The sequence below is a fragment of the Arvicanthis niloticus genome, chromosome 1 (genome assembly GCF_011762505.2).
Source record: "Arvicanthis niloticus isolate mArvNil1 chromosome 1, mArvNil1.pat.X, whole genome shotgun sequence".
NCBI lineage: Eukaryota > Metazoa > Chordata > Mammalia > Rodentia > Muridae > Arvicanthis > Arvicanthis niloticus.
Window position 1 is genome coordinate 146,563,131 of NC_047658.1, and position 25,202 is coordinate 146,588,332.

The 25,202-nt window shown below is 38.7% G+C and overlaps 1 protein-coding gene across 1 annotated transcript in view; it reads right to left on the minus strand.

The window, feature by feature from the left end:
* Positions 1-1,244: 1,244 nt before the first annotated feature.
* The window catches only part of LOC117695924 (cytochrome P450 2C70-like), a 66,450-nt gene continuing 42,492 nt past the window's right edge, over positions 1,245-25,202 (minus strand). Inside the window, 6 exon segments of the mRNA XM_076932073.1 lie at positions 1,245-1,422; positions 4,133-4,278; positions 18,627-18,797; positions 18,799-18,815; positions 21,701-21,842; positions 22,735-22,908. Of these exon segments, the coding sequence (XP_076788188.1) occupies positions 1,245-1,422; positions 4,133-4,278; positions 18,627-18,797; positions 18,799-18,815; positions 21,701-21,842; positions 22,735-22,908 (828 nt within the window).

Below are 25,202 nucleotides of genomic sequence, written 5' to 3' on the forward strand. Positions count from 1 at the left end.
GGCCGACTTTTAGCAGAAAGCGGCTATCAGCTTTGCAGCCATCTTGAGCCATATACCCTGACATGAGACTTGGATTACAATAGCCTACAACAGCTGAGCACACTCCGATAATCTTGGTTTAGATACCTTGAGATTAAAGGTGCATGAGATTAAAGGTGTGTGAGATTAAAGGTGTGTGATTTAAGAGTATGACTTAGAAGTATAGAGATCAGAGTTAGAGACAAGACCTAAGGGCATGATTAAAGGTGTAACTTAGAGGCGTGGCTTAGAATCAGACTATAGAGGACAGAACCAGACATCAGACTGAGATCAGAGAATCAGACATTAGGGAGACTATAGAGGGAGAATCAGACAGGAGACACTTAGAGGAAGAGAGACTGAAGAATAAACGGGATTGAATCACACCCTGTCTGGTCTCCATTCTTTGAGTCTGCCCTCACCCTCGCTCTTGCTGAACCCCGACCTGCAGACCAGAGCAGCAGCTTGGGCCGGGATACAGTGGCCGCCCAAACGTGGGTCGGCCCGGGCCTCAACATTTTGCCTGGGCTGCAACATTTATTTTGGCCGCCCCAACGTGGGGCTAGTGTGGACCCCAACACATGGAAGGTAGAGAGTTAGCTCTAGGGGAAGATAAGAGAATGGTATTCTTGAAAAACTGGAAAATTCAAGATTTATCTCATGTTATTTCCCTTAACATGCAAGATCTTTCCTTGTTACCTTCCTGTGTACATATGTATGCATCTGCCCATGTATTTACATAAATAATAGTGCATATGAAGAAATCTATATATAATCATATTTCATTAAGTTATGGAGAAAAGACAAAATGTGTACATGACACATCACTGAGAGATTATTCTCCCAGAAAATGACACAGGAATGAGTAATGATTGAGTTCCATATTTAATTAGTTTTCTTCAAAATGAGTGATAACTTTTACTAAAATAAGACATGAGATTGGTAATATACTTTACATTTGGAATGCACTGAAATGAAAATGAAAACATATCTAATGATTTGATACACACAGCAACAAAAATTTTATGTGGAAACAATAAATTTAATTTTCATATGTGAAAATAAGAACTGATTAATAAAGGATTGAGAATAAATTAGGATACTTCAGAAGTAGCATCACTGCCACTCTGTAAGGACTCCAGGATGCAGGTACATAGGACAGTAAGGCCCATTTGCTCACAAGTAAAAGCAGGGTCTCAGTCACCTATGTGAAAGACTATTTAGCTTTATCTTGGAATGAAACAGAGCTCATACGATGGAGGCAAAGACAATAAACCAGTTTGAACTGGGGTGGTGTCAATGTCCTCTGGATTGACCAGAGGTTTTAAAGTAAAATGCTGTAAAATGTTGGTCAGGATTAAAAACATCTCCATGCGGGCCAGACCTTCTCTAATACAAGTTCTTCTTCCTAAAAAGGACATGGCAACTGTTTAGTCATTTAATTCTGATTCTGCATTAACAAACTTAGAATATGTGTTAATGGATGACTTATTAACCTAAACTAATTACCCAACAACCAGCTGTATTTTCTCATTATCCTGATTCCTTTCTTTCCATTCCTCTAGATAAAATTCTTTCCTTCTTTATTTTATTACTTTTATTTTTTTTACAGTCCAGTCATTACCCAGCTCCTGGTTCACCCTCCCACAGATCCTCATCTCATTCATCCTCCCCACTGTCTCCAAGAGGATATTCACAAACACATACACACCAGGCGTCCCTACTCCCTGGAGCCTCAAGTCTCTTGAGGATTAAGCACATCTTATCTCACTGAGGCCATATCCTTGGGTGTATCAGGGGGTCTCAAACCAGCTTTTGTATGCAGCCTGGTAGGTGACTCAGAGTCTGAGAAATCTCAGGGATGCAGGTTGAGACTTATGGTCTTTTGTTGTTGTTTTTTACTATTATTTTATTTCATAAATGAGTAATGTAGTTACATCATTTTTACCCCTTCCTTCCATGACTCCTAAAACTTCTGTTCACTCATTCTAAAATTCATGACTAGTTTAATTATTCTTTTAGTTTTTTGCAAGTCAGAATTTCTCTATGTAACAGCCCTGGCTGGCCTGCAACTGCTGTGTAGACCATACTGGCTTTTATCACACAGAGATCCACCTGCCTCTGATTCTAGAGTTCTGGATAAAGTTATGTGCCATCATGCCTTTTTGATTATTCTTGCTAAAATATTTATATAAGTACATTATGAATACAGAGTGAGAACCTACTGAGTGCATTTAGTGTTGTTCATATGTTGATGTGTTTTGTCCCAAACACATTATTAATTTATTAATTAAAAATTTCATACATGCATATAATAAATCCTTCTCATACTTATTCTTCCACATACACTTCTTAAATTCCTCAGGAAAAGATCTCACCCTTCTAGCTCCAATTTTTTTTTCCCATGAGACAAGGCGGGAGAGTCACACGGGAAGAGGGAGAGACGGCAGGATTTGAACTCGGGAAGAAGGGCACAGCTGCCCTCTGGAGGCGGCTGCCCAAGGTGTACGCCACCCAAATTTTAAAAATATTTTATTGAAAAATATCTTGTAGTGAGATATGTATTGTCATGCCTTTAATATCAGCACTTGGGAGGCAAAGGCAGGCAAATTTTTTATTTCAAGAACAACCTGTTGTACAGAAATAATTATAGAACAGCCAAGCTTAAGCAGTGAAAAAAATCATGGAAATCAAACAGGAAACTGGTAAAAATTTATTTGACTGGGGGAAGGGCCATGTTCCAATCCCAGCAAGCAGAAGAACTTTGCAACTTATACTATGTGGTTCTGACTTTAGAGTCAAGGATATAAAAATGAGTTATAGAATTTTTCTCTGCAGCTAAGGAAAGGTGCTGAGGCCACTTGTTTGTCAAGGATGTCCCTGCATGGAGACCCAAGAAGGACATTGTGAAGCTGTAACAGTGAATCCTGGATTTCATTGGAGGCCTCAAGATGTTGGAGATGTGAGCATCATGGGTTATCTGCCCAGGAAAGCTGATAACAGGGTGTGGAAACAGCCCAAGAGAGAGAAGTATATTGTGAGCAACAAAGCTGTAAGGATTTGGAGATCTGAAGAGCACTTTGACATCAGGCATGGAGATACAGAGGTTGGATTTTAACTAGCTGGTTTATTTTTTCTCTCCTGCTTTGACACAGTATTTTCTCACTATACTCTTTTTCCTCACTTTCTTAATAATAATTGATATCCTGTGCCACTATCTGTTGGAGTATGTGATGTGCTTTTGTATTTTGATTTTACAGGAGATTCCAGTTAAGAGGTTGCCATGAGTCTCCAAAGAGACTTTGAGCTTTGGACTAAGGGGACTTTTGAAGTTAAACTGAATGTACTTTTGCATTATGATATGAATACAAGCCTATGGGGCCTAGAAAGTAGAATGTGGTTGTTTGAATAGAAATGAAATGATTCTCATAGGCATATATATATATAGATATATAGATAGATAGATAGATAGATAGATAGATAGATAGATAGATATTTGTTCATTAGACCATGGCAATATTTGATAAGTATTAGAAGATGTGGCCTTGCTTGAGATGTGTGTCATTGTTTGAAGAAGTATGTCACTGGGGGTAGGGTGGCTTTTAAATACTCAAACCAATACCACTTTCTCTCTCTTCATGCTGCCTGCCAACGCAGACTCAGAACTCCCTGCTACCACTCCACCATATGTCTACCTGCATGCTGCCATGCTTCCCCCCATGAGAATAATTGACTAAACCTCTGAAACTGTAAGCCAGATCCAATTAAATTTTTTCCTTTTTAAAATTTGACATGCTCATGGTGTCTCTTGACATAGGGAAGCAATGGATCAGACACTACATGTAACGTGTTCCTTAGTTTTACAGTGACTTGGCACCCCTGGGTAGAGAGAAAGGACTCAGTAGAATAAGATTTCTTCCAGAAAAAGATTTTGAAAAGTGCAGCAGAATCAGTAGGTGGAGCCTCTAAATCAATGAGAAGTGAGAAGCAGTTTCACATTGGGGTTTGTCCCTCTGGCTTCATAGAGATGGCTATTCATGTCATCCACAGATGTCCCTGTGCATAGCTCTACTCACATTAACTGGGCCATAACCCACACAGATACAAAGCTTGCTTGCCTGCTGAGAAAGCCATGAAGTAGTCACTCTTCTTAAAGTTTCCTCGTTCACCCAGAAAGTGGCTAGGATCAAACTTTTCAGGGTGGGGAAACTCTTTGTTATCATTCAGGACAGACATCAGACATGTCATTATACTTGTTCCCTGAAAGAAAGAGAACCAACATTATTTATAAAGAAAGTAAAGGAAATGAAAAGTCATATGTTCCATGTTAAAGAAAACATCAACCCCTGGTGTAACAAGCCTTAAATACTATAATTCTTACTCCAAGTTTTTTTTTAAATTGACCACACAGTCATCATCAATAGTTTGTGGTCTGATGCCAGCAGCTTACCAAATTAAAGAAGTACTATACAGTGCATCAATCTTGATATACATTCAGTAGTGTCATCTCCCAGGGCAATGTCACTGAAAATTCATTTCAACTTGTTGGAAGTGGAGGTAGAATGAGTATAAGAGCCAGTGGAGATGAAAGACACCAAAGAAGCAAGGCCTTGTAAACACAGTATGATTGGCATGACTTTTCCATGGAGTGATTATTTATCTGAGATAGCTTTTTGGTTAAGGATTGAAGTGTGTCCCCACTTCTCTTCTCAGGGTTGGGACAAAAGCTCTTTGCCTTAGACCTTTGAAGATTCTGTTCATGCTGCTCAGTCATGGTGAGTTCATGCAGCATGCCAATCACATTACTGAGCAGCATATTTTCACCACAAGTTGGGAGAAGCTCAGGTGGGAGGAGTAAGGAGAGGAAGAGGAGTAGTAAGGAGAGGAAGAGGAGGAGTAAGGGAGGGAAAGAAGACCGGAGAGAGAAGACCAGACAGAGAGGGAAACATGGCAGTGGACATGTGCGTGTCTCTAGCAGTCAAAGGTAGTTGATATATCTAGGTTGGGTATTGAGTTACACCTCTACTTGTGTGGGTATCTTGTTATTTGAGCATTACCAAATATATAAAGCTATTGGATGACCTTTAACCATTAGAGTCTCATTTTTACCGGGTACCACATGGATAAAGGGATGGTCTGGGCACAGCCCAACCTTGTGGAGACATCAGAGCCATCTCCCATGCTGGTATCTCGTGGGTGGCAGGAAGATTGTGGCTGATTAAGTGCAAACAAAATTGGGTGCTGTCGTTTTTAAATATCCACAGCAGGGTAATTGTAAACAAGTGAAAGATTTGTATGACAAAAACTTCAAGTCTCTCAAGAAAGAAATCAAAGACCTCAAAAAATAGAGAGATCTCCCATGCTCATGGATTAGTAGAATTAACATAGTAAAGCTGGCCCCTAAAAGTGATCTACAGATTCAATGCAATCCCCATCAAAATTTTGACACAAGCCAGGCGGTGGTGGCGCACGCCTTTAATCCCAGCACTTGGGAGGCAGAGGCAGGCGGATTTCTGAGTTTGAGGCCAGCCTGGTCTACAGAGTGAGTTCCTGGACAGCCAGGACTGCACAGAGAAACCCTGTCTCGAAAAAAACAAAACAAAAAAAATTGACACAATTCTTCGAAGACATAAAAAAATAGAATTCTCCATTTCATATGGAAAAACAAAAGGCCAAAGATATCAAAAAAAAAAAAAAAACAGTTCTTAACAATTAAAGGTTTCTGAGGGACTCACCATACCTGTACTAAAGCTATACTACAGAGAAATAGTGATAAAAAAAAAAAAAAACTGTATGGTATTGGTACAGAGGCAGACACGTTGATCAACAGAACACAATTAAAGACCCTGAAATAAAACCACACACTTAAGGATGCTTGATCTCTGACAAAGAAGCAAGAAATATACAATGTATAAAAGAAAGCATCTTCAATAAATGGCGCTGGTCTAACTGGCAGTCTGCATGTTGAAGATAAAAATAGATATACATTTGTCATCTTGCACAAAACTCAAGTCTAAGTGGATCAAGGACCTCCACATAAAAAGAGATGCATTGAATCTAATAGAAGAGAAAGTGGGAAAGGCCCTCAAACACATTGACAAAGGGGAAAATTATTTAAACCTAACTCCAATGGTTCATGCTCTAAAATCAAGAATTGATAAATGGAGCCTCATGAAACTGAAAAGCTTCTGTAAGGCAAAGGACGTAATCAATGGTACAAATCTGCAGCATACAAATTGGGAAAAAAATTCTTCACTCATGTCAAATCAGATAGAGGGCTAATATCCAAAATATATAAAGAACTCAAGAAGGTAACCTCCAAAAGTCCAAACAACCCAATCAAATGGAATATTTGAATATCCCATGAATGGAATATAAACAGAATTCACAACAGAGGAATCTTGAATGTCTGTGAAGCATTTAAAGAAATGTTCAAAGTCCTTACTCAGCAGGGAAAAGCAAATTAAAATGACCCTTGGGGTAATGTAGCAGCATATTTTCCCCACAAGTTGGGAGGAGCACAGGTGGGAGGAGTAAGGAGAGGAAGAGGAGGAGTAACAAGAGGAAGAGGAGATTCCATATTACAACAATCAGAATAGATAAGATCATAAACTCAGGTGATAGCAGATGCTGGCAAAGATGTAGAGAAAGAGAAAGTCTCCTCTATTGCTGGTGGTCTTGCAAACTGGTAAAACCACTCTGGAAATCAATCTGAAGGTTCATCAGAAATTGGAAATAGATCTACTTAAAGACACAGCTACACCACTCTTAGGCATATTCCCAGAAGATGCCCCACCATGCTACAGGGGCATATGGTCCAGTATGTTCATAGCAGCCTTATTTATAATAGCCAGAAGCAGGAAAAAGCCCAGATGTCCTACAGTGGAAGAATGGATACAGAAAATATGGTTCATTTACACAATGGAATACTACTCAGCTATTAAAAAGTAGGACATCATGAGTTTTGCAAGCAAACGGATAGAACTAGAAACTATCATCCTGAGGATTTATGTATAAAGGAGGCTGGACTCCCAGTAATTCTAACACACCCAGGAATGTAGGTGAGTAAGCCACAACCCCTCCCCAAAAACAGGGAGTAATTTGGGACCCACTGGGAACCACAAACTTTCTCAAGGCCAGGGACACAGGACTCTTCCTGTCTGCACCTGCACCTGGAGCAGCCCTAAAGCTTCAGCTCTGCAACCAACCCACCAAAACCCAAAGAAGGATGGACTCCCAGGAGCTCTAACACATAGGAACATAGGATAATAGGATCACAGGATCTTAGGAGTGTGGGTACACCAGGATTTCAGGAGCCCAGAAGCAGCCTGACTCCCAGGGGCTATCACAAACAGGGTATCAGGATCATAGGATAACAGAGACAGCTGGACTCTGAAGAGTTGTGACACAGCCAAGATAACAGGACAGACAGGTTGCAGTCAGAGATAGTGAGTGAAGGTAGCACTAGAAATAAAAAGATGGTGAAAGACAAGTGCAAGAACATAAGCAACAGAAACCAAGGTTACTTGGCATCATCAGAACCCAATTCTCCCACCATAGAAAGTCCTGAATACCCAATGACACCAGAAAAGCAAAATTCAGATTTAAAGTCACTTCTCATGATGATGATGATGATAGAAGACATTAAGATGGACATAAATAATTCCCTCAAAGAAATACAAGAGAACACATGTATACAGGTAGAGGCCCTTAAAGAGGAAACACAAAAATGCCTTAAAGAATTACAAGAAAACACAAACAAACAGGTGAAGGAATTGAACAAAACAATTCAGGACATAAAAACAAAAGTAGAAACAATAGAGAGATCACAAAGTGAGACTACCCAGGAGATAGAAAAACTAGAAAAGAGATCAGGAGTCATGGGTGCACGCATCACCAGCAGAATACAAGAGATAGAAGAGAGAATCTGAGGTGCAGAAGATACAATAGAAAACACTGACACACCTGTCAAAGAAAATACAAAATGCAAAGAAATCCTAACCCAAAATATCCAGGAAATCCAGGACACAATGAGAACACCAAGACTAAGGATAATATGTATAGAAGAAAACAAAGACTCCCAACTTAAAGGGCCAGTAAATATCCTCAACAAAATTATAGAAGAAAACTTCCCTAAACTAAAGAAAGAGATGACTATGAACATACAAGAAGCCTACAGAACTCCAAATAGACTAGATCAGAAAAGAAATTTGCCCTGTCACATAATAATCAAAACATCAAATGCACAAAACAATAAAAGAATATTAAAAGCAGTAAGAAAAAAAAGGTCAAGTAGCTTATAAAGGCAGACCTACCAGAATTATACCAGACTTCTCACTGGAGACTATAAAAGCCAGACGATCCTGGTCAGATGCCATACAGACCCTAAGAGAACACAAATGCCAGCCCAGACTACTATACCCAGCAAAACTCTCAATTAACACAGATGGAGAAACCAAGATATTCCATGACAAAACCAAATTTACACCATATATTTACACAAATCAAGCCCTACAAAAGATAATTGAGGGAAACTGCAAACACATGGAAGAAAACTATACCCTAGAAAAAGCAAGAAAGTAATCTTTTTCCAACAACTCCAAAAGAAGATAGCTACACAAACATAACTCCACCTCTAATAACAAAAATAACAGGAAGCAACAATCACTTCTCCTTAATATCTCTTAACATCAATGGACTGAATTCCCCAATAAAAAGATAGACTAACAGATGGGATACGTAAACAGGACCCAACATTTTGCTGCATGCAGGAAATATACCTCAGTAAGAAAGACAAACACTACCTCAGAATAAAAGGCTGGAAAACAATTTTCAAGCAAATGGTCCCAAGAAACAAACTGGAGTAGCCATCCTAATATAGAAAAAAAAAATGACTTTCAACGAGAAGTTATCAAGAATGATAAGAATGGACACTTCATACTCATCAAAGGAAGAATCAACCAAGATAAATTCTCAATGTTGAACATCTATGCACCAAATGCAAGGGCACCAACATTCATAAAAGAAACTTCTAAAGCTCTAAGCACACATTGCACCTCACACAAAAATAGTGGGAGATTTCAACACCCCACTCTCATCAATGGACAGATCATGGAAACAGAAACTAAACAGAGACATGGTAAAACTAAGTAAAATTATAAACCAAATAGATTTAGCAGATATTTAAAGAACATTTCATATATATATATATATATATATATATATATATATATATATATATATTTTTTTTTTTTTCTTCACAGCACTTCATGGTACCTTCTCCAAAATTGACCATATAATTGGTCACAAAACAGGCCTCAACAGACACAAGAAACTTGAAATGATCCCATGCATCCTATCAGATCACTACAGGCTAAGGATGGCCTTCAATAATTATAAAATCAATGAAAAGCCGGCGTACACAGGAAAACTGAACAACACGCTACTAATGATACTTGGACAGGGAAGAAATAAAGAAAGAAATAAAAGACTTTTTAGAATTTAATGAATTTAATGAGGACATATAATACCAAAACTTGTGGTACACAATGAAAGCAGTGCTAAGAGGAAAACTCATAGGTCTAAGTGCCTACAAAAAGAAACCGAAGAGAACATACACTAGCAGACTGACAGCACAACTGAAAGCTCTAGAACAAAAAGAAGCAAATGCACCCAAGAGGAGCAGACACAGGAAATAATCCAACTCAAGGCTGAAATCAACCAGAAACAAAGAGAACTATACAAAGAATCAAAGAAAAAAAAAAACTAGAGCTGGTTCTTTGAGAAAATAAACAAGATAGATAAACCCTTAGCCAGACTAATCAGAGGACACAGAGACAGTATCCAAATTAAGAAAAACAGAACTGAAAAGGGAGACCTAACAACAGAAATGAAGGAAATTTTAAAAAAAAAATCATCAGATCCTTCTACAAAACCCTATACTTAAGAAAACTGGAAAATCTGGATGAAATGGACAATTTTCTAGACAGATACCGGACACCAAAGTTAAAGTTAAATCAGGATCAGATAAACCATCTAAATAGTCCTATAACCCCGAAAAAATATTAGTGGTCATTAAAAGTCTCCCTACAAAAAAAAAAAACAAAACAAAAAAAAAAAAACAAAAAAAAAGGACCAGATTATTTTAGTGCAGAGTTCTATCAGATCTTCAAAGAAAACATAATACCAATTCTCTGTAAACTATTCCACAAAATAGAAACAGAAGGAACACTAACAAATTTGTTTTATGAAGCCACAATTATGCTCATATGTAAAACACACAAAGATACAACAATGAAAGAGAACTTCAAACCAGTCTCCCTTATGAATATAGATGCAAAAATACTCAATAAAATTCTCACAAATCAAATCCAAGAACACATCAAAACAATCTTCCACCATGATCAAGTAGGCTTTATCCCAGGAATGCAAGGATGGTTCAATATACAGAAATCCATCGACGTAATCCACTATAAAAACAAACTCAAAGAAAAAACACATAATCATCTCACTCAGAAAGTATTTGACAAAATTTAACACCCCTTCATGGTAAAAGTCTTGGAAAGATCAGGAATTCAAGGCCCATACATGAACATAATAAAAGCAATGTACAGCAAACCAATAGCCAACATCAAACTAAATGGAGAGAAACTTGAAGCAATCCCACTAAAATCAGGCACTAAACAAGGCTGCCCACTCTCTCCCTACCTATTCAATATAGTACTGGAAGTCCTAGCCAGAGTAATTACAACAAGACAGAGTAAGACAACAAAAGGAGGTCAAAGGGATACAAATTGGAAAGGAAGAAGCAAAAATATCACTATTTGCAGATGATATGATAGTATACTTAACTTACTCCAAAACTTCCACCAGAGAACTCCTAAACCTGATAATCAAGTTCAGCGAAGTGGCTGGATCTAAAATCAACTCAAACAAACCAGTAGCCTTCCTCTATTTAAAAGATAAACAGGCTGAGAAAGAAATTAGGGAAATGACATCCTTCACAATAGTCACAAGTAATATAAAATACCTTGGTGTGAATCTAGCCAAGCAAGTGACAGATCTGTATGACAAGAACTTCAAGTCCCTGAAAAAAGAAGTTGAAGAAGATCTCAGAAAATGGAAAGATCTCCAATGCTCATGTATTGGCATTATTAACATAGTAAAAATGGCCATCTTGCCAAGAACAACCTACAAATTTAATGCAATCCCCATCAAAATTCAATTCTTCACAGAGATAGAAAGAGCAATTCACAAATTGATTTGGTGTGGGAAGCCATGGCCAGGCCTTACTCTTAGCAAACACTCACCCTTGGCTTTCCTATCTACTATTCTTCTTTTTGCTTACCTTCCATGATTCACTTGTCAGTTCTCAGAACTTCAAACAAGGCCTCATAGCAACCCACCTTAGTAACCCTTCCTCCTGATCTCTAGATTTAGCCAACACCCTGCTAGATAGATGTTTGTAGAACCCCTGGTAACGGAAAGGCTTTGTAGGAATAACTTAGTTAGACCCTGAAGCTGCAGCTAGCTTCCTCCACCTGTAAAGCCCTCTTTCCTACCCCTCCCCTTATCCTGTTTTTATAGTACATAACCTGTGGGAACAATAAAAATTTTGCCAGCTTGATCAGACTTCTTGACTTGCTGTGCCTCCTTATTTTCTCACTCATCTCAGTCCTCTCCACAGGGTCTAAGGGTACCACTTGATTGTCCAGCTAACCTGGACAATTTGGAATGACAAACAACCCAGGATAGCGAAACCTATTCTCAACAAAAGACCTCTGGGGGAATCACCATCTCTGACCTCCAGCTGTACTACAGAGCAGTAATGATAAAAACTGCATGGTATTGGTACAGAGATAAGCAAGAAGATCAATGGAATAGAATAGAAGACCCAGAAGTGAACTCACATACCTATAGTCACTTGATCTTTGACAAAGGAGCTAAATCCATATAGTGAAAAAAAGACAGCATTTTCTTTTTTTATTGAATATTTTATTTACACTTCAGATGCCATCCCCTTTCCCCATCCCCCCCTTAGAAAACCCCTATCCCATGCCCCCTTTTCTTTTTTGCATTTATACACTTTTTTAAAATGTTAATCAAAGGCTTTATAAGTTTGGTAATGCTCTGTCAGAGGTGTAACCCACTACCCAACCTAGATATATCAACTATCTTTGACTGGTGGAGATAAGTGAACATCTGCCTCCCTGTCTTCCCCCTCTTTCTCTCTCTCATCACCTAGCTTCTCCTCTCCTTCTTCTCCTCCTCTCCTTACTCCTTCTCTTCCTCTCAGTACTCCTCCCACCTTAGCTCCTCCTACATAGCACCATTCCTGTTAAAATAAAACTTTCTCTCAAAATACATTTAGAGCATAATTATTCCTATTTGTACCAGTGAGGTACAAGATAGTTCTAATACTCAGTCCATCATTTTGTTGATTAACCAGAACCTCTGTCATCTATCCTAACTAAAACACTTAGTTCTGAACCTGGCTTTTTCCTTGGCTTTAGAATGAATGTCAGCTGAAAACCATCCATTCAAATCTTTTCTCTTAAGGTAAATAGCCAGGATTGGCTATGAGACTATAAGTTTTTAACCCTGTCAGAAATCCAGAATGACTGAGTTAACTATAATTGTGGGAAGCACAAAGCATAGCTTCTAAACCTTAGCCAATTTATAGAGACCTCTGAACACCTGGACACTCCCTCTACTATAAGACATTGGAGCATCTGTTCTTCTGCTTTCTGGCCCAGGGTCATCTGACAGATGTTAGTGCTGCAGAATTATTAAAGGCTGATTACTGTGAAAAGACAGCATTTTCAACAGGTGGTGCTTGTTGAACTGGAGGTTAGCATGTAGGAAAATGCAAATCGATCCATTCTTATCTCCTTATACAAAACTCAAGTCCAAGTGGATCAAGGACATCAAAATAAAACAGGACACACTGAAACTAATAGAAAAGGATGTGGGGAAGAGCTTAGAACACATAGGCACAGGCAAAAAGTTCCTGAACAGGACACCAATGGCTTATGCTCTAAGAACAAGAATTGACAAATGGGACCTCATAACGTTGCAAAGGTTCTGTAAGACAAGGAACACTATCAATAGGACAAAATGGCCACCCACAGATTGGGAAAACATCTTTAGCAATCCTATATCTGATAGAGGGCTAAGATCTAAAATTTACAAAGAACTCAAGAAAGTAGACTCCAGACAATCAAATAACCCTATTAAAAATGGGCTACAGAGCTCAACAAAAAAATTTAACTGAGGAATACTGAATGGCCATGAAGCACCTAAAGAAATGTTGAACATCTTTAGTCAGCAGGGAAATTCAAATCAAAACAACCCTGAGATTTAACCTCATACCAGTCAGAATGGCTAAGATTAAAAACTCAGATGACACAGATGCTGGAGAGGATGTAGAGAAAGAGGAACACTCCTCCACAGTTGGTGGAGGTACAACCCCTCTGGAAATCAGTCTGGCAGTTGCTCAAAAAACTGGACACAATATTACCTGTGGATCCAGTGATACCACTCTTGGGCATATACCCAAAATACATGCTTCAACATATAAAAGAGTACACATGCTCCACTATGTTCATAGCAGCCTTGCTTATATTAATCAGAAGCTGGAAAGAAACCAGATGTCCTTCAACAGAGAAATGGATGCAAAAAAATGTGGTACATTTACATAATCAAGTATTACTCAACTATTAGACATAATAAATTCATGAAATTCTAAGGCAAATGGATGGAACTAGAAAATATCATCCTGAGTGAGGTAATACAATCAAATAAGAACACACATGGTATGTACTCACTGATAAGTGGATATTAGCCCAAAATATCACAAAACACAGACATAACTCAGAGACCACATGAAGCCCAAGAAAAAGAAAGACCAAAGTGTAGGTGCTTTGGTCGTTCTTAGAAAAAGTAACAAAATACTCACAGGAACAAATATGAAACAATGTGTGGGGAAGAGACCATCAGGAAACTTCCCCACCTGGACATTTGTCCCAGATGCAATCACCATATGTAAACACTGTTGTGGATGTTCAGAAGTGCATGCTGACAGGAGCCTAATATACCTGTCTCCTGAGAGAGAGGCACTGCCAGAGCCTGACTTATACAGAGGTAGATGCTCACAGTTAACCATCAAACTGACCACAGGGTCTCCAGTGGAAGAATTAGAGAGAAGACTGAAGGAGTTGAAGGGGCTTGTGGCCCCATGGGGAGAGTGACAATACCAACCAACCAGGGCTCACTGGGTCTAAAGAGCTAACCTGGAAACACACATGGAGGGACCCATGTCTCTAGCTGTAGTTGTAGAGGAGGATGGACTTGTTGGGCATCAGTGGGAGAAAAGCCTTGGTCCCTTGAAGGCTGGATGCCCCACTGAAGGGAAATTTGAGGGAGAGGAGACAGGAGTGGGTGGTTAGGTTGGGGCACACCCTCATAGAAATAGGAGGAGGGAGGATGGGTTAAGGGGTTTTTTGGCATGGGGAATGGGGAAAAGGGATAACATCTGAAATGTAGATAAACTGCCTAATAATAAAAAAAAACAAACAAAAAGAAAAGGGAACAAACAAACAAAAAACAGAAAATAGAATTGGCTATCGCAGTTGAACATTTCAAACTTTTTAGCAGCAATTTAACATTACCCATATTACGGGAATCCCTTATAATTTTCAAGGACAAGAGACTGTAACAGATGCATGGAACTTTAAAACAATAGCTTCACAAAATAAAAAAGGGGGACATATGTCCCAGTATGCCACATATTTATTTAAATCATGTTCTTTTTCATTTTTTACGTTTCTAAAAAAAAAATGGATGCCAAGAAACTTTCTGCTGAGTGTCTATGGTGCTCTACAACTAGGCATATTTATGCATAGGTGAAAAGGAAGAATCCACTTACTTGCATAAGCCATGATCCTAATCAGGTATTAAATATAGGGAAGAGGACATGTTTGTGTTTTATCTGCAGGATGCTGAAGGAGCATGGTGCCCGCCAGAGAGACTGGTGAGACATGCTGATGCCAGGACAAAAAATGATACTCACCTGTGAGTTTGCTGAGTGCCCTGACAATGTGACTGGGAAGCTGTATTTGACATAAGTTCCCAACCCACCATTGCTTACCTATACCCCTGATGGGACAAGCTGCCTTGCCTAAAGTTCTTAGACCTTGTGAAGCAGAGAATCAAAAAGAGAAGTAATAATGACTCTTGGATTGTTCTTAAATGTTACCAGTTATTCTGACTTAATCATGGACTGGTCTATAAATCAATCCAATATTAGAAATAACAGTCTTCATTTGGAAGTCTGGTTCTGGACATTTTCAAAGACATATATAGAAATTACCTGCAGTTCTCTATGATGTTATATGTGTCAGAGATAAAATTGAGGTAAGATCTGGATTTCAAGCAGGTGTTAGCACATGTGTTAAGGCTATTTTAATTGTCAAGTTAAAAATATTTTTGTTTCTTCTACAGTATTTAATGTAAGTTGCATTGATTGTACACCTTGTCACTGTGTTTGTGTTTGGAAATCTGCCATGTCAGTTATGGAGGTCTACCAACCAGCTTTTGTTTTAGTGCCCTGAGTATCAGAGAACTTTGTATTCTAAAAAGAGCTTGCAAGTACTGGACAAAATAAGTCAGGCTTTAAGCAGAAGCAAGAGGGTAGTGGGCTTGATTATTGCTGGTATAACAGCTTTAATTACATTTATTGCTAGCCCCATTGCTTCTGCAATTGCTGTGACAGAAGAAGTTAAGGCAGCTACTTTTGTCAATCATTTAGCAAAAAAAAAAATGTTTCTAATATGTTGAATATACTGGAGGATTTAGATAGGCATTTTGAAGAACAGATTGATGCTTTTTATCCTATTCAAATTACTGGAAGGAGGTTCAGAATTTAAGGGTAAGAAGCCATCTTGAGTGTCATGGCAAAAATACCATTGGATTCATGTTAGTTCTAAAATTTATAGTGGTACTCATTATAATTAGGAAGAAGTTTAGTGGCATGTGCATTCTATTTGGCATAATTCTAACACCTCTCTGGATGTTTTAACAATACATAAGGGAGTTTATGAATTTCAAGAATGATGCTTTCTTGAGTGTTGATGTGGTAGATACTGCAGATAAAATTACCCATGGCCTCAGGTCAGTATTTCTATTTTGGTCAATCTTCAAAACTGGCATATATAGCTTGATGATGCTAGCCCCTTTTGTCCTGGGAACACTTTTATTCCTGCCCATTGTGTTAAAGCTTTTCTTCAACAACATCAATGTGTTGGCAGCCAAATACATGGCTTGAACCTGAAAATGAGCCCCCAGACAGAGTTATTAAATTAACAGGCTGGCAAGCCAAGGGCAGGTAAGATTATGCACAGAGCCTTACCAACCTAAGACAAAAGTGCTTTGTTTTTGATAATGCATATTCCATGATGGGTCAGGAAGGCATTCTTGCCAGAATGACCTAAGACAGGCTCTGTCTTGTTAGTGAAATAAAAAAGGGGGAGAGGCAGGAAGCCTTTGGGGCTGCTTGGCAAGAATCTGACATGGGCCAATGATAAGAAAATGGGCTGCTTGGCAGGAATATGACATTGGCCAAGGACAAGGAAATAGGTAGGTCTCAGGCAGGAATCGGACATTGGGCTAGAACAAAGTAGGTAATTTCAGGTATGAATCTAAGTCTTAGGCTAGAACAAAGAAGTTATCTCAGGCAGGAACCTAAATATTAGTCTAGATCCAAGAAGTAATTTCAGACAGGAATCTAAATTTTAGGCTAGAACAAGGAAGTAGACTTCAGACATGAAAATGACCTTGGGCTTGGACAGGGAAGTAAGCTCAGATACTTTGGTCATCTTGATAAGCCCTTAGAAACAGTGATCATGGGAATGTTCATGTAATTGGGTTTAGTGCCTCACTTTTTCTTTGACTATTTGCATCTATTGCATTGCTAGACCCTCAACCTAGAACTGACCTTAAGACATGCATGTAATCAAAATGGTATAAAAGCATAAAAGAGGATGAGTGATGGGATAGGAAGCTTTGGGGGGGGGGATGGTGAAAGGGGCTGACATCTGTATTTTAAATAAATAAAATATACAATAAAATAGAATTTTAAAAAACCTACATGCATTGTATGTAGGAGTGTAAAAACCTCACTAATAAGTAGATATTAGCAAAAAACAAACAAACAAAAAGCATAGAACACTTAGGATACAATCCACAAAACTTAAGAAGGTTAACAAGCAGAAGGGCCCAAATGAGGATGCCTCAATCCCACTTGGGACCGAGAAGAAAGCAATCACAGGAGGAGGAAGGGAAGGAGGGAGCTGGGTGGAAGACAGCACATGGAGGGGAAGAGGGGAACAAGATCAGGTACTGGGGGAAGGAGTCAGGAGTGAAGCCCTGAGCACCAGCAGAAAGAATGAAAACAGGAAACCTCAGGTGGTGGCGGTAGATGGGGGGCCTCCAGAATGTACCAGAGACCCAGGAGGTGAGAGAATCTTAAGACTCAAAGAGAGGAACCCTAGATGAAATGTACAAGAGTGGGTAGAGGGAACTTGTAGAATCCACCTCCAGTAGAAATACACGGTATTAATGGAGGGATGGAGTTGCCATTCCACAGTCAAAAACTCTGACTCAGAGTTGTCCCTGTCTAAAGGAACTGCAGGGACAAAAGTGGGGAAGAGACTTAGAGAAAAGAGGTTCAGTGACAGGCCCAAATTGGGATCCATCTCAAGGGGAGGTTCCAAAGCTTGACACTATTACTGAGGCTATGGTGTACTTACAAACAGGATCCAAGCATTGCTGACCTCAGAGAGGCCCAACAAGCAACAGACTGAGACAGAAGCAGATACTTATACCCAACCAATGGACAGAAGCCATGGCCTCCTGTGGTTGAATTGGGGAAAGGCTGGAAGAAGCTAAGGAGGAGGGCAAATCCATAGGAAGACCAGAAGTCTCAAAAACCTGGACCCCCAAGATCTCTCAGACACCGAGTTACCAACCAGGCAGCAGACACTAACTGAAACAAACACAGCAGAGGACTGCCTGGTCTGGCCTCAATGAAAGAAGATGCACCTAACCCTTGAGAAACTTGAGGACCTAGGAGATAGGGAGGCCTAGCAGGGTCTGGGGTTGGGGATATGGGAGTGTGGGGACATCCTCTTGGAGACGGTGAAGAGAAATGAGATGAGGAACTGTTGGAGGGCAGAACAGGAGGAGGATAATAACTGGACTGTGAAAACAGATTAAAGATAAGAAAAAGAGAAAAAAAGAAAATATGGAGGTAAATGGAAATACAGAAGGGTGGTTAATTGACCAGAGTAGAAAAGCCCACTGAAAAGTAAGGATGTGGACAGCAGATTGCATTAACAGACAAGAAGGGCACAGGCATTTCAATGTACTGAAAAGTTAGTAAGAACCCAATCATGTGACAAAGGACAAAGAAATATAAAATGAGAATTAAGATGCTAGAATTAAGATATAATTCTAGCATCCCTGTGAAAAACCAGGTCATCTGCAATCATATTACTTGATTGTTGACAGGCAAAAATGCCTAGTGAAGAAACAAATGAAACACATCTCACCTTGGGAATATGGTATCCTCTGAACTGCACATCCTGTGTTGTTTTACGAGGCCAGGGAATAGGAATAAGATCAATGTATCTCTGGATCTCATGCCACACAGCATCTGTGTAGGGCATGTGGCTCTTGTCCTGCATGCCGGGGCTCCGGTGGCTGCCAATCACACGTGCAATTTTCTTCTTGAATTTTAGCTTCCAGGTCAGATATCATAGTTTTAGATAGGATTATCTTTTATATGATTATTGATCATTTTATATTGTAGTATAAAGAGTTAGAAAAAACAAATTCCTTAATTTTCATAAGAGGAAAAAACTAATCACAGGGGATATGATTCTATATATGAGACTCAATGGAAGCCAATATTTAAAACTCCTAGAGATTACAAATACTTTCAGCAAAGTGGTAAGATATAATGTTAACATATAGAATCAATACCTTTCCCATATACCAATAACAATCACACTGAGAAATAAATTGCTAAACTAAACACATCTGTAGCAGCATCACACAGTAAAATAAAACATGCAATGGGGTGGGGGGGAGAACACCTATTCACTAAATGATATTGACAAATCTGCATATATCCACAGGCAGAAGAATGAAATTGCATCCATGTCTTTCACTCTATGCAATAATCAATTCAAAGCTATTAAATAATTACAGTCTAAAATGCCGGTGCTTCTAGGGAAAACCTAGGGTTTCAAGGTGTACAACTTGTAGTGTTCAAGGGTACACTACAAGAAGTAGACGGAGGGAGGAACTTTTCAAACAAAAACTCTATAATAGGGCAAGAATGTGGACCCAGGAATCCACAGATGGGACCAAATGAAATAAAAAGTGTCTACATAGCAAAAGAAACTAACAACAGAGTGAAAAGTTGAGGTATAATCTTTGCCAGATATCTTTAACAAAACAGACTTGTAATCAGAACTTATAAAAATACAAAAACTAAAAACACGCACAAAATTCTGCCAGTCTGCAAGTGGACAAATGAAATGAATATAAAGTTCTCAGGAGAAGAAACAACTAGATAAGAAGTACTTTTATAGTGTTCAACATCCCTAGACATCATAAAAATGTAAGTTAAAACTACTGTTCCAGCCGTTGTGAAAATCAGTGTGGAGATTCTCAAAAAGCTAAAAATGAGATTACTAATGACTCAAATATACCACTTTTTGGTGCTTTGTCAAAAGAGTGTATTTTTTTCCCAATCTGCTTTTATATCATTTTAATTGCATTCAAGTATTAAGGTCAGTTCTAGGTTGAGGAACTAACAATACAATAGATGCAAATAGTCAAGGAACAAGCAAGACAATAAACACAAATAGTCAAAGAATAAACAAGGCAATAAGCAAAGTCCTGTGATCACTGCTTCTAAAGGCTTACCAGGATGACCAAAATATCTGAACCTATTTCCCTGTCCTAGCCCAAAGTTATTTTCATGCCTGAAACCTGCTTCTCTGTTCTAGCCTAAGATTTAGATTCCTGCCTGAAATTACTTTCAAAGATACTTGCTTCTCCCTATTCTTTGTTATTTTATTCAAATATTTAGGAAATTTAATAGGCCTAGATGCCCACTAATTAATGAATAGATAATTAAAATATTGTACAGTTTATACAATGGTAATTTCTGGCTGTGGATAAAATGAAATTATATAATTTGAAGGTAAGTAGGTGAAACTAGGAAATCTTATACTGAATAGGAGAATATGGGCCTAGAAAGGCAAATGCCATATGTTTTCTCATAACATAAAATGATTAGATTTAAGTCACCCTTTTTAGGAAAGCATTCATGTCTGGCACTGCAGAGCTGGTAAAATGCTTAGGGTTGAGAATATTACAGGCCCTCTAGAGAAAGTTACTCATTTGTTTTGCCAAAGTAATATGGCATGCTCATCCAATTGCTTTCTAAATATTTTTATTATATCTATAGGTTGGTGTGACTTCAAATTTGGTCAGAAAGAATTCTTTTTATAGTGGAATATAGTTATTTAAGAGAGGACTCAGAGAAAATAAGTGATGTTTAAATAGTAAACTATAAATGAGACATCTTTATCAGCCCTTCTAAGGCTCAGACAGCATCTGAGAGAATGGTACAGAATGAATATTTCACAGGAGAAAAGGTTATAGTGGTGTGGAAAGCTGTCTACCAATCATGACATAGCCATTGCACTCTTGAACTTTCAGAAGCTACTATTAGTCACAAGACATGTGTAGTAGACTGTTTCCATTAACCTTTCCTCATTGAACAGGGAGGGGCTCATGAAACCCAAAACTTTTCTGAATATCTGTAGAGAATTGATAGTTGCCATGATGTAGAAAAAGATTTTGTTAAGTAATATAGTCACTGGTAAATTGCTGATGATCCAGTAAATAACCCCTCACCAAAGATCAGATAAATAAACCTAATTAAACTATTGGTTTATTGAAAAAGGAAAATAGACATAAATGTAAATATGGGATGATTGGAAAGAGGAAGAGAATTATGGGGAGAAAATGGAAGAAAGAGAAAATTATGGGGTATAATCGAAATAATTGTGTATAAAAATGTTATAAGAGGCAGGCGGATTTCTGAGTTCGAGGCCAGCCTGGTCTACCGAGTGAGTTCCAGGACAGCCAGAACTACACAGAGAAACCCTGTCTCGAAAAACCAAATATATATATATTATAATGAAACATCACTGTCTATAACTAACATATGCTAACAAAAGTTTACATGATAAATACTTTCTGGATAAGAAATAAGTATTTATTAAAATATAGAAAAATATGAGAGGAGGGGTTATTCTATTAGGACCCTAACCAATCTGCTGTGTTTGTCACAACTCAAATCAAAGATTCTACAGAAAAAATAATGGCCACTGCCCTTTATAATGACCACTGCCCTTTCATTGCCTGCTGTGGATTAAATACTTCATCCTTTATTGTGATCTAGATTTAATTGTTTTTATACAATTAGAGTTAAGTATACTAATCCTGCAAATGTTGCTAGTACCACACCTAATTAAAGAAAGCAGTTTCTAGTGCTGTCAGTCCATTTCTACCTAGACCTCCATCTGCCTATCTCTGATCATACCTGTGACCTCTGGGTGCTTCAGCAGAAGAAAAAGCCCATATTTCATTGTGGAGCTTGTCGTCTCTGTTTCCGCATGAAAAAGATCAGATGTGGTGGCGATCATGTTATCCATGCTATATTCAAGCTTTTTATTGTGTTTTTCCTAAAAATTATAAGTGAGAGGAATTAATTTTCTTGCTTTGCTTTGCTTTAAGGGCTTTAAAATAACAAAATCATTCAATATGACAGAAACATTTTGTAAATAAACTAGTTATCAGAAAGTGTTCTAGCTGAAGACAAAGGTGGATTTATGGAACTCTTAAGATTCCTGCACATAGCTAAAACATAATCAAAGTTCCAACATTTCAAGTTTGTGTGAGTGTGTGTATGTTGTTGTTCCTCACTTCTAACTCACTGGAGAAAATAAGTTCTGTGATCTATTTCAAATGCAATTTATATCAAGACACAAATACTATCAGTTCTACCACCTGTTGAATCTTTATGACATTTAAAGTCTCTAAACACATACAAATTTCACTGGTATTTTCAAAGTCTTTATTCTTTACAACCACCACCATAATTAAAATTAATGTCACCTTCTCAAAGTTAGCTCTTTTGAAAACTACAATTATCATCCTCTAGCTTATCCTCCTGTTAATCTAAACTGGAGTTTCCTCAAAGCCTAGCTCAACTATAAAGACTTCCTAGAGTCTCTTTAAAGAAAAGTCCTGTGTTCTATAAATTGCTACACCTGATATTCTTAAAGGTTCTTTTACCTATAGTGACATCTTCTCATCACTCTTAAATGGATGTGTATGTGTATTTATTTGGCTCAAATTATAGAACTAACCTAGAACATGGTAAGCATAGTCTTTCTAATTCTAAAAAACTGAGAATCTTAATGATCCCTATATAATTTGTCTACAAAATTGGTTCCAAAGCAATGAATATGTCACTAGAAGGAACATGAGTTTGAATATCCCACTTTCACCAAAAAATGAAAGCTGAGTCAGAAAACCCACAAATATGAAGTAGCAAGTCAGGGTCACTTGTACCTTTTCTATTTTAATCAGGAAATAGTCAATAAAGTCCTGAGGGTTACTGAGGTTCAGAGATTTTTGAAGCCTTTTTATTTCCTTCAAAATGAACACTTTGATTTCAGTCAAAATTTTAAAGTATTCATTATGGCTTCCTGGGAGACAGTAGAAGACAGGATAGGCACTGCACAGCTAGAAGAGAAAACTTAAATCAATGTAAACAGCAAACCTTCCAGACCATAGATCGCCTGTCTAGCTTCATACACCACTTCATAATAGGTGAATTACATACAACTCCTGTGCTCCTATATGTCTGGCATTTGGTAGAGCAGGCATAGCATGGAACAAAAGACCAGAACTGTCACATGTACAGCTTGTGCAGTGAATGTGAATTCAGTTCCTGACATTGGATCTCCAAAGGAATGTGCGTGCTGATCTCACTGTCCCATTTGTCCTACTAAGAACACTGAGATGCAGAATGACTAGTCAAAAATTCTAGGATAACACATTAGTGATAGCAAAGGTAGCAGTCTGTATCCCAGTTCACCCTGTGCATATTTCACCAGTCTCCTGAAAAATGGCAATACTGATAGACATGCCTAAATCTGTCAATTTTTATTTGAAATTAGAATGAAGTAGGAATACTCAATAATATCTTATTATTAACAACAATAAAATGTTAATTACAGCCATTTGCTCAAACAAGAAAGCAGGCCTGAGCTGCTTTGGGATATATGCTTCATATGGCTGGGTTACAGCTTCTTGCTCCAATACTAAAGGGAATAAACTATTTGGTCTCCATTGTCCTTGTTTTGTGGAACACATTTTGCCCTTACAACCTATAGAACCACGTATTGTTCAGGATAATATAGCATGTGTTAGAAACATTTTCTGACCATGAGATAGTTTGAAGATAGTTAGGTACCTCTTGCTTACAAAATTTCTAGGTTTTTTTTTTTTGCTACTTTTCTTTTATTATTATTTTATTCTTTTATTAAATATTCCATTTGTTTACATCTTGAATGATATCCTACTTTCCTATTACCCCTCCACTAACCCCCAGTTCCACATCCTCCTTCCCTGCTCCCCTTTGCCTTTATGAGGGTGTTCCCCCACCCACCGTCTCCCACCCTATCCCTCCAGCATCCCCCTATGCTGTGGCATCAAACCTCCCCAGGACCAATGACCTCCCCTCTCATTGCTATCAGGCAGGCCATCCTTTGCAACATATATATCTGAAGCCATGAATCCTTCCAGGTACACTCCTTGATTGGCGGTCTAGTCTCTGGGAGAACTAGGTGGTCAGGCCATTCAAACCATCTTAATAAACTTTTAGTTGAGATTTTCTTTCTTGTTTTGTTGTTTGCTTGTTTGAAAACGTTGTTTGTTACAGGGTATCACTATATAGCCCAGGTGAGACTCAATCTTACTGTGTAGCCAAGGATATACTATTAAACCCATCAATGCATTTGCCTCTGAAAAAAATGGAAACTAGTATTGGACCTAGAGAGATGATTCAGGGGTTCAGAACTTGTGTTGCTCTTGTGGAAGTCCCAAATTCAGCTCACAAAACTCATGTCACACGGTTCATAACTACTAGTGACTACTTACAGCAATCCACCTTCTTGTGAACTCAGTGGCCACCTGCATTCATATATGCACAAACTCACAGACAAACACAAACTTACCCATAATTAAACATAAAGGGAAATCTTGGCAATCCTAAATAAAACGTTAATATTAAATGGGATCACATCTGTAATTTCAGCTACTCAGGAGGCTGAATCACAAATATCCTGAATTCAAGACTAGGCTGGGCTATATAGTAAAACTTATAGAAAATGGTAATATAAACAACTTTTGAAGGTTACACAGCATACCAATATGTCATTAATCTCCCACTGACTGTGTTACGGGAGCCAGTGTAGAACTAAATATGTGTAGCTAAATTACCTATCAGATTAAAACCTAGTTTTGTTCAAGTATATTCTGTAGGGTTAGTAGGGTCCCACGTTCACTCTGCCACAGGGACCAGGCTACTCAGGGAGAGGGGACACGAAAGTTTTCACTGTGCTTACCCCATGCCGTCACTGGGTGGGTGTTGGGCTATGGGGAAGCCTCAGGACAGAGCTCTGGGGGTGGGGGAGAGCAGTCTGAGGTCCTGGGGACCGCCAGAGCTGGCCTGGGGTTCGCAGGCCCTTCAAGCAGGCAGGAACCTTCTGGTTCTCAGGCTCTTGGGCACCCAGGTGCTGCTAGGAGCCTTGGAAGAGCTGAAAATGGAGTGGGGGTCTGCCAGTTGGATCTAGCCCAGGGCCAAGGGGGAAAAGAGGGGCTCTCCAGCTTGGTCAGCAGGTGCCTGACTTGGCTTGGTGGTCATGGTTGGAAACACAGAGTGGCCTTGTACAGGAGAGTAGATGGCGGCTCTATAGGTGAAGGCCTTCTCTATGGCTTCCCACAGAGGATCCCAGTGAAAACAGACAGTCCGT